General features: G+C 37.6%; 1 protein-coding gene across 7 annotated transcripts in view; it reads left to right on the forward strand.

The window, feature by feature from the left end:
• The window catches only part of LINGO2 (leucine rich repeat and Ig domain containing 2), a 1,158,257-nt gene extending 1,147,719 nt beyond the window's left edge, over positions 1–10,538 (forward strand). For all 7 annotated transcript variants that reach the window (XM_075209906.1, XM_075209933.1, XM_075209916.1 and 4 more), the window contains one exon: positions 7,792–10,538. In XM_075209906.1, the coding sequence (XP_075066007.1) occupies positions 7,817–9,655 (1,839 nt within the window). In that variant the 5' untranslated portion in view covers positions 7,792–7,816 and the 3' untranslated portion in view covers positions 9,656–10,538. The remainder of the gene's footprint in view (positions 1–7,791) is intronic.
• Positions 10,539–11,457: the final 919 nt, after the last annotated feature.

The following is an 11,457-nucleotide window of genomic DNA, read 5'->3' on the forward strand; positions in this document are numbered from 1 at the left end:
AGTGAAAGGAAGGAGGGGCTGTCATTTAGGGGGGGATAGAGATAGAGAGAGACAGAGGAGAGACAGAGGAGAGGAGAGATGTAGCTGGGGACCTGGGGTGGAAGCTCCCAGGCTCCCCCAGCATTGCCTGGCTGTCTGAGCGTGGTGACTAAGCCAGGGCAAGGAATGTGTGCCCTGGATGAGGGGAAGAACTCCATGCCACTATAGATAACCCAAGAGAGAGAGGGGGACACTTCGCATGGAAGAGGACCTGGAGTGAGGGCTGCTACAAGAGGCAAGGTAGCTGTAGTGTCAGATCCTGAGGCTGAGAGTACACAGAGTGACGTGTCAGAGCACAGGAGACATCATCCCCGCAGAGGAGGGATGAGCTGCAGTTGAGAGGTACACAGAGTGTGTCAGAGCTGCATGGAGGAGAAGCTGCCTGCCTATTAGCATCCATGTGAGTGCCCTTGCAGAGGAGGGTGATCTGCAGTGAGTATGGAGTGTGAGAGACATGTAAATTATGTTATTTAACATCTGGATAACATTAAGAACTGTGCTGGAGAGAGTGAGGAGCTGTATATATTTTTCTTTATTGCTGCAACCATTATGATTATCGTGCTGGAGGAAGAGGAGTGTAAATAAAAGTTCAGTTTATCATAGAGATGGTCTGGCGCCCAAATTATTGTGACTTCTATTACACTGCACCAAAGTGACATCACCTGTGTCCCACTAACTACAGAGAAACACCTGCATGTGCAGGGACCCCCTGATCATCTACACCCATGCCCATCAGCTAGCCAGGGCTTGAGAAGGAGGTGCACTGTGTACCCTTTGCACCCCACAATACACACAGTGACAGGGGGTTACAGTAGTGTAAAGACAACATATGAGGTGTTGCAGAACAGCCCACTAGGATGCACACTAACACAGGATATGTGACTCAACTTCTTCTAGCAGCAGCCACAGGAGCAGACAGGACTGATTTCACTTAGATGTGGGGAAAGCTATGGGTGGAGTCACAGGCGGACCTGGTTCGACAGCAGTTATTCCTCATTCACATGCATGGGAGGCAGTGAAACAGATTGGCTTTTACAAGGAGCTGGGGAGGCTGGCCAATTTAGGGGGGTTTCAGGGCAACAGGAACCCCCCTAAGTGCACACCTGCCCTCCCAGTACTTCTTCAGTTCACAACCCCCTCGCTGTGCTTCTTCAATGCACATCCTCCTCTTCACCATACATTTCACCTCCTTCTTCACCATTCTTGCCCCCTCCCTTTTGCCATACATGCCCCCCTCTCTCTTTCCCCTACATGCCCCTGTCCCCCTGCACAATACATGCCCCCCTTCTTCTCTGCAGTACATACCCTGCACCCTCTACACAGTCTCTTTAGGGTATTTTCCACCTCCTTCTTCACATTACATGCCCCCCTTTCCTCTCCACCATACATGCCTTGCTCCCTCTGCTCAATACATGCCACCTTCCCTCTTCACAGTACAAGCACTGCCTACCTCTGCACAGTACATGCTCCCCTCTCTCAATACAGTATATATGAGTCCTCCCTTATCACAGTATATGCCTCCAATTAACTTACCTGTTCTTGATGCGATGCAGCGGCTCCCAGATACTGATAGACTGGAAGTATGCCACACAGTGATGATGCCACCAGCCTATCAGTGACTGGGAGTGCCACATTATGGAGGGATGCAGAGTCACGGCGTTCAGACTATGGGGCCCGGACAGACGGAGGGCTCTGTCTGGGCCCCCTAGTATGTCCGGGCCCCTTACAGCTGTACAGGGTTATAACTAGGGTTATATCAAAGTGATATGTCTATTTATGACAGATAATTATGCATAAAGCTGCTTGGTAAGCTGCATTCCTAGCTATAATTATAATAACCAAATTACTTTTGATGTAATGAAGGCAACATCAGTAAGACCATTTGATTTAAGAAAATAAAATTCAAATAAATGAAATGAAATCCTACTTAAAAATCAGGTATGTCTGTTCTACATAAAGCAGTGGTGAGCCTCATACAGTGCATGTTATTTAAGTTGAAATCGTGACTTAATAGAATAATGGTAATTTAAACCTAAAGCATTATAGTATTATGCATTATAACCTACTCTAGGAATAATATCTGATTTTTCAGTATGCTTTTGGAAATTGGATGAGATTGCCAGTAAATGAAATCTCATTCAGTGAGTAATGATCACAGTAAGTAGAAAAAATATCCTTTTGATTAGGATTCTTTTCTAAAGGCCAGAGTCAGAGACCAAGATTTTCCTCTTTTTATCTGTACTGCTAATGAACTACAGTTGATCTGATCGATCCCTTTCAGAGTTTAGTGTAATTATAAGGCTTTGAATACAAAATCTCAGGAAGGACACAATTTAATGAACTATCCCAAGGTACAGCTAAATACTATCTGAGCTCTATAGTGAAAAGGAGACTCATGTAGGGACATAAATCATCTCTGCTGCTTCTGCTTAATACATGAATAATTTTATTTTATGTCACATCCACTAATATATTGTAATTTCTACTATGCTGATTTCAGGAAAAGAAAATTGTTGTTTTTTATTATGGGTTTTTGTAATTGTATATAAAATTAAGAAAATATATTGCAGGCCAGCCCAAAACGTCAAAACAAAGTTTAGTTGTTGGAATGATATTATCCCTTTTTTGCCATATTTACCTGGATTTATTTTTAGTTATTTTTCATTTCATTCATCCTTTTTCATAGATTATTTTTTATTTTTATTTTTATTTTTTATTTTTTTTGACCCTTTACATTTAGCATCTGGGATTTATTTATTTCCCCTCTTTTGTTATTTAGTCCTCAATAAACTCTTCTGGTTATTTTTAGAGTGCCTACTGTTGTTATTATTACCATATTATTTATTCTGGTAATTTACTGCATGTTATTTCCATCTTGTTACTGTGATTAATAGCGCCGTGGGTCAATATTATGCTTTTACTTGTCAAAACAAAGGGCCTGATGTAGAGGCGGACACAGTTTACATTTAACTCGTAAGTGTAAATTACATCCCATAATTTACACAGTATTTCAATTTAAATGGATCTGTGCAACTCAGAATACTATGCTTATTGCACAAACACACCTGTTTATCTGCCCCATGGGCTGGTGTGCATGATATACTTAAGTGTATCAGTCACAGCAGTTCTGTAAAGCAGATTACTGAATAAATAAATGAATGTCATTTTTTAAAAAAAAAAAAAGTGCTTCTTCCCCCCAAACAGCATTAGGATTGGTAAGCTGTTTGGGAGGGGGTGCACATTTAAATTGTTTTTAATTCTTTTTTAATACTTCTAGGTCTGTTGCACCACAAAAAAGCACCCACAAAAGATACGTCTTCTAGAGACCTTTCTGCAGCTGCTTTAAACTCAGCATAGCATGTAAAGTGCGTGAACACGCCTTTACATTACTAGGCTCTCCTACTAAGTTCCCTGTCTCACTCCTCTAGGCGGAGAAAGATGCAAGGGGAGGATCTGTCTCAGTCTGAATGCAAAGTGAGATGGATCCTTGGCTAAAAGTGCTTTTTGCACTGTTCAGTTGGACTTGCATCCGACTCTACATCAGGCCCAAAGTGTACAACTATTGTACCATGGATGGGCTTTTGATCTAACGGGATACTGGATATGCGATAAACTTTATTATGGCAGAAAATAATGTTGAACAAAAGCCTCTATACAGTCATGGTCATCATTCAACCCAGAAATGCAGAAGTGCAGCCATAAGATCCAATTGTTCACTATGGTACTGCACCTGCCCTAAAACAGGTGTGCACGATACACCTCCTAAGGCTGGGTACACACTACAGTTTTTTTAGCGGATTATGTGGTCAATCAGAAGATAAACTACCGGTTGGCCCGATAACACATTAGTATGTATGCTGTAATGAGGAATGATTATGGTTACAAAGCATTTTTGCATGAGGTTTTAAATCGGACTAAAAGCTTGTTCATCACTGAAACAACGTTGTTCCAATTCTGCAGTGTGAATGCTCTCACGATCAGGATCTCCATAAGAGTTTACAGAGTCATGATCTTTTCAGCCGATGGTTATGACACATAAAGAGCACAGGTCTGAGGGAAAATCTTTTAAAACTTGCATAGTGTGTACACATAAATTGGCATGCTGACAGGGAGTTTTTTTCAGTAGTTTGTAAAATTGTTACTGATATGGCATCGGGAGAAATTTTCTGTAGTGTGTACCCAGCCTTACCGACATGTGCTTCCAAAGGTGATCATGAGCTACATGTCTTTACTGTACTCGCGAAATGTCACCGTCATTTGCACCTGCCCTAACAGGTTTATATGTATGTTTCTGCATGACTGCATGAGTTGCATTTGTGCAAACACGCCTTTAGTGTACTTGACCTCCATTTGTGTAGGAGCACATACATGTGCTCACTTACTGGGCATGTGCAGAGTGATGTCACGCATGATACGCAATGCAAACTGGCATGCGTCCCACACTGCATCAGGCCCATATTGTATTTCATTAAATTGATTTTGTAAATGGAGTTATGGATTTTTTTGGTTTACTTTTGTGTCTCTCTCCAAGATAATTGTGTTTAAAGGAATATATAACATATATGATATTTTGTTTTCTGCATCTTTTGATATATCTAGCAACAGCAAGGTAAATTCTTGACAATTTAAATTAAATGACAGGATGAATAAAGCTAAAGGTGCTGAAAATTGTTAATTTCATAATTAATGTATGCAATGACAGCTGGTTAACCAGGGCCTTCAATTCACTTTCTGCTCTGTCCACTGCTCTTCTGTCTTTCGTTGAAACACATATAATTAATCTTCATAAATACTTTTTGGAAATCAGTTATGTCAAGGCCGTCATGCACATCCCAATGGTCATGCACATAAAGTGCACTATTTTTTTGCATATATTTTCTAGGCCTGATATGTTTCAAGGGACGGTGTTCACTAACTCATGTTCAGACTCCACATTTCTCTTTTTTACTCACAAATATGAAATTTGTGCCATATTGTATACAAGTAATAAAAAATTCCAACCATTCCTGAAGAATAATTTCAATTATTGGTCCATGCCAAATAGAGCATTTTTTCACAGTTAGGATTGGGAACAAATGTATTTGGTGATATTTTGTAGAACTAGCATCGATTACATGTGTAAAGTTCGCTACTTTACACATTAAATATAAGAAACACTAATAAAGAAATAAACCTGGTGATAGATGCCCTTTTACTTTGGAGCCAAGTCCGAGCTTCCAGTTCCACTGTGCATGTGTGAACTAACAAAGCCGTGTTACTCATGTGCAGAATCTTCCAGGAATGGCTGGGTAAGAGGTAAGACTCCTCTTACCGCTGTCACTCAGTATTTCTGGGTTGGGTACAGATTTGCGATGCTGACAATTCCGACAGTGAGGAGACCTAAAAATAAAAATTGCATGTAGTAAAAACCAAATTAAATATAAATAGACTTACCTGAAAAGCAACGCTGCACATCTCCGATGGCCCCAGCATGCTGACCGCAACTGATTCTGAATGAAGAGGTGGCCGGCACTACACAGTGACGTCATCCTGACTTTGAATAATGTTAATTTAAAGCGGCAATGTCGGGACCCCGCAGGTTAAGTATTTAAACACATAACCCAACATTGCCTCTTTAAATTAACATTATCCAAAGTCGCAATGACGTTATAGTGTAGTGCTGGCCACCTCTTAATTCGGAATCAGTTGTGGTCAGCATGCAGGGGCCATCGGAGATATGCAGCTTTTCAGGTAAGTCTATTTATATTTAATTCGGTTTTTACTGCATTCGATTTTTATTTGTAAGTCTCCTCCCTGTCGTAATTGTGGCAATTGTTTTAACGATCACCACCGGTATCTCCCTAGAGCAGTATATAGGACTAGAGTTACAGAGATTATTGCTTAATATTCCTTGAAATAGTACTTAGTGGAAATTATTGGCAACAGGAGTCTTGTCATCAGATTGACTTCTGTAAATTCCATCTTTATCAAAATACATCTTCATAAACATTAAAACAAGCAATGGAATTGCAATGAGATTGTTGTAGGTTTTAATTGAATTCTAGGTTTAAATGTGATATTACATTATTCCAATCTAACTAACACTAAAACAATTAGCATAAGGAACAGCTTGTCAGCATTAGCCTCGATTATAAGCTTGTCTTCTTCCTAGTTTGCAGCAACACAAAATTAATGCTGTCATATCTTGGTATGAAAAGTTTACACTGAGAAATTTCATAATTACTTTAACTATACTTTGTATCCAAACTGTTGACATATTAAAATAATTACAAAAAGCATTCTGCATTATAAATGTATTGTATCGTGAGAATATTGTTTGACTATTAATGTGTTATAAGTATAAAATGAAAGTATTATATACCTTTCATTTGATATTTTATAAAAATAATATATAATATTGAGGTGCTGTGCAGTAGTAATTAAGCAGAAAGTACTCCCTGTGGCATTTGTTGTCATACCCAGTCTTATATAGAATATATACGCTAATCTATCAATATTAAATTATAAACTTTACTAGTATTAATTTAAAATGTTGTAAGTTAGAAACCCAATATATATGTGCAGCTTAGTGTGAAATACAAGGAAAATATAAGATAATATATATATGTAATAAAAAAGTTTTCTCTTATTAATATCAGTGTTATTCCAAACTGTAATATAAGTGATATTTCCAAGGTTCACAGAAATGGAATGAGTTTAGATATCAAATTGTCATAGCTGAGTGTTAGTTAAACAATCTTATGGCTATTATGTAATACAATAAAAGACATGCAGACTGAGTATGCCAAAACAGTGGCAAAAATAACAGTGGGGCATATTTACTAAACTGCAGTTTGAAAAAGTGGAGATGTGGCCTATAGCAACCAATCAGATTCCAGCTGTCATTTTGTAGAATATACTAAATAAATGATAGCTAGAATCTGATTGGTTGCTATAGGCAACATCTCCACTTTTTCAAACCCGCAATTTAGTAAATATACCCCAGAGACTCAGACCCCAGTTCACTTACATATTTAGTCTGTATACATTCTTGCAATGCCCCTCAAGCATACAAATTTTGTCTTCTTCTGCCTTAAATAATTATATTACTTTGGATAACTGATTTTAATGCGGTGAGAGTTTTAGTACATATATTTTATCCTATAAAACTCTTATATTTTACACAAAGCTTCACATGTATATTTGTTTTAGGTTAAACATAAATACATTATGAATTACTACTAATAAAGGTTACATTTTAAAGTTGGTAGATTAATATCTATATTCTGCTAGTTTCTATATGAGACAGAGCTGGAGGATGTGTGCCACAGGGGGTAGTACTTTTTGCTCTTCTTCCCTTTAAATGTAGTAAAAAAAAAATCAAGAAAATAGAGGCATTGTTGATTCACGTTTTTTACTAAATCTATATTAATACCGCTTGGAGCATCTATCTTTATTTATTATAGTTGGTATCAGTAAAGATTTGGGTGACAAATTGCTTCAAAGTAGGTGTAGCACATTCATGATGGCATCGTTGTTACTCATCAGAGATGATGAAAGAACTAGGAAAATTAGTCAGACTTAACTCCAGCAGTTGCATAAAAGAAGGGCAAAATTATATGAATCTTTATACATTTTTATTCTGTTTCTAGTAAAATCCTATAGAGACATTTCAATGTTATTTTTCCCTTTACTGTTATGGTTTAAATTTAAATTATGCAGTAGAATATAGTTATAATTTTAATATATATTTTGTTTTTTTATCCCTTTCAGGTCCGTGACCAGAGAGTTGTACTTCATGGGAGGAGTCATGCTTCACACGGCCACATCTTGCTGGCAAATAATCCTGTGTGTGACCATGGTATTGGTCTACGTAGGGTCCACTCTTGGTTGTCCAGCTCGCTGTGAGTGCTCAGCTCAAAACAAGTCTGTCAGTTGTCACCGGAGACGCCTCATCGCCATACCAGAGGGAATCCCTATTGAAACTAAAATCCTGGATTTAAGCAAGAACAAACTTAAAAGTGTGAGCCAAGAGGATTTTTTGTCCTACCCTCTGTTGGAGGAAATAGACCTTAGTGACAACATCATCTCAAATGTTGAGCCTGGTGCATTTAATAACCTTTTTAATTTGCGTTCCTTAAGCTTAAAAGGAAATCGGTTAAAACTGGTGGATTTAGGTGTTTTCACAGGTTTGTCAAACTTGACTAAGCTCGATATAAGTGAAAATAAAATAGTTATTTTACTAGACTACATGTTTCAGGGCCTTTCTAATCTAAAGTCCCTTGAAGTTGGAGATAATCAGTTAGTTTTTATATCTCATAGAGCTTTTAGTGGATTGCTTAGCCTGGAGCAGCTCACTTTGGAGAAATGCAACTTAACGTCTGTACCCACCGATGCTCTCTCACACCTTCACAACCTCTACAGTCTGCATTTAAAAAGTCTCAACATTAATGTGTTGCCTGAAATTGCCTTTAAGAGATTGTTTCGTCTGAAAATCTTGGAGATCAGTTATTGGCCTCTGCTGGACATGGTGCCTGCTAATAGTTTTTATGGTCTGAACCTCACATTTCTCTCGATCACTAATACCAATCTTTCTGCAATTCCTTATCATGCTTTAAAACACTTGGTTTACCTAACCCACTTAAACCTATCCTTTAACCCTATTAGCGTTATCGAAGCCGGAGTACTGTCAGACTTGGTTCGCCTTCGGGAACTAGACATTGTAGGAGCTCAGTTGCGCATCATTGAGCCGCATGCTTTCCAAGGTCTCCGGTTTCTGCGCTTGCTTAATGTGTCTCAAAACTTGTTAGAATCACTGGAGGAGAATATTTTCCACTCTCCCAAAGCTCTGGAAGTACTTTGCATTGATAATAACCCTCTAATATGTGACTGCCGTCTCAGTTGGATGCTACAGAGGCATCCCATGTTGAACTTTGGGAGCCAACAGCCAATGTGTGCTAGCCCCGACAACATTAAAGAGAGATCGTTTAAAGAATTCCACACCACTGTATTATCTGTTTATTTTATATGTAAAAAGCCTAAAATTAAGGACAGAGATCTAATGCAGCTACATGTAGACGAGGGGCAGAAAGTGCAGATGAACTGCAATGCTGATGGAGATCCACAGCCACTGATTTCATGGGTTACTCCACGTAGGAGGATGGTTTCTGCAAAATCCCATGGAAGAGCAACAGTTTTGGGAAACGGCACTCTGGAAATAAGGTATGCTCAAGTTCAAGACACTGGAACCTATGTTTGTGTTGCTAGTAATGCTGCTGGAAATGATACCTTCTCAGCTTCCCTTACTGTGAAAGGATTTATTTCCGATCGCTCCTACACTAACATGACCCCTATGTTCATTACGGAATTAAATGAAACTAACACCAATGGCACCAACGCAAACATGACATTTTCCTTGGATCTCAAGACAATTTTGGTGTCTACAGCTATGGGTTGCTTTACATTCCTGGGAGTGGTTTTGTTTTGCTTCTTACTACTTTTTGTGTGGAGCCGAGGGAAAGGGAAGCATAAAAACAGCATTGACCTGGAATATGTTCCTCGCAAAAACAATGGTGCTGTAGTCGAAGCAGATGTGACAGGCACTGTACCCAGGAGATTTAATATGAAAATGATATAGCAGGTCGCTGCCAGCAGAGCTTTGTTTTCCCGTGGCATTGTTTCTATCCACTAAAACAGCCTGGCAATTTGGGATTGCTGGGTGGAGGCAGCTGCATGCAGCTGTCAGTGTGTCAAATTGGTTTTGTGAAATTCAAAAATGACAGTCCAGAGCTGCTCAAAAAAGAACAGTGACCTACGGGCAAAAAACACGAGGGCATTTCATGGAGTTGTTTTACTAATTGTTTGCATTGCAAATATTGGCATTCTGGGGATCTCAGCAACAAACTGTTGGCTCATGCTCATGGACAAATACTCAACATTTTCTACCACTATAAAAACAAGACAAGCAAACAAACCTACAGTGTAGGGTTTACGTATCAAATGGCATACGTGTCCAAAACATATTCCAGAGTGTAATTTGTATCTATAGATATCATTTGTTTAAGCTGAGCATCATTCTTTCTTGTTGGTTTCACTCTACAAATGAATTGGTATAGCTTATTTTATACACACGCCCAAACTGAAGCAATACAAAGGAGAGATTGTGCTTTGTCACCACTAATAATGACATCAGTAAAATTGGCCATGACTCTCATAATAAAAATCACATATTTTGAATCTACTACTGGTCCATGATACAAAAAGCCTCAGAGGGTGCAGTTTCAAATGCTTAGATATTTTTATGTAAAAAAAGGATATCGATATTTATATTGGATCTGACTGATTGACGAATGTTCTCTTTATATAGGACAAGGTTAACAAAGCTTAAATTCCAGTCCTCTTCTAGAAACATATTCCTGCTAAAATTACATTTTTCAGCTATGTGATGTTTAGGATGGCAAACATGGCATTAAAGCCTATTGAATAAATAACCAAACTTTTTTTTTTTTTTTAGTTTATATCCGACTGAAAAAAACATTTACGGCTAAAACGATGCTTAGTTGTATTTACTTGTGACAATATTTATAAAGAAGTACATGATTTGATACAGAGCTGAGTTATTTTTTATACCTAATATCACAATGGACCAGTTTACTGTAACAGAAAATATATGGTCATCACCCAAGTTGATAAACTTTAGCCAATTGTTGACATGTTTTATTTAGTGGGAGTCAAGCGTACAGATCTAAATAACCATATTGTATGTTATAACTTGCAGTAAATGACAAATAATTTATAATTGTAGCTGTTGTAGCTATGCATTTGAGACAAACTCATTCCTGGAAATACATATTTGGCAATTAGAAAAACATTATATATATATATATATAGATATAGATATATATCTATATATATCTATAGATATATATATATATATATATATATATATATATATATATATATATATATATATATATATATATATTCCCATTGACATTATTGTTTTGTTACAACAAAAAAAATATTTTATATACATATATATTAGCCATTATTAAAAAATAATCTATCTGTGCTAATTAATTTATATGGTTAAAACTATTGCTCAGAAACTCTGTGTACTTTCAGTATTTTCTATACTGAAAGTTATAGCTTTCCGTTCCAATATCAGTCTATGGGCCATATGCACTAACTTAAAATTAGTCTTTTATTCTTAGCAGTTGTCCATAGAATTATATAGGAACTTAAATTATTTTGCTTAGGGAGAGAACTGTCTAATTTCTCCAACTGGCTTATATCATTCTGTATAAGTGACAGTGCTCACGATACATTTGTTTGCCTTTGTGTTCATTAAATCAAGAAATCTTATTTGTTCTGCTTCATGAAAATAATGATGAAAGGGCTCAGAATCTGACAAAATATCATAATTCTTACTGACCCATA

Source organism: Mixophyes fleayi, chromosome 1 (assembly GCF_038048845.1).
Source record: "Mixophyes fleayi isolate aMixFle1 chromosome 1, aMixFle1.hap1, whole genome shotgun sequence".
NCBI lineage: Eukaryota > Metazoa > Chordata > Amphibia > Anura > Limnodynastidae > Mixophyes > Mixophyes fleayi.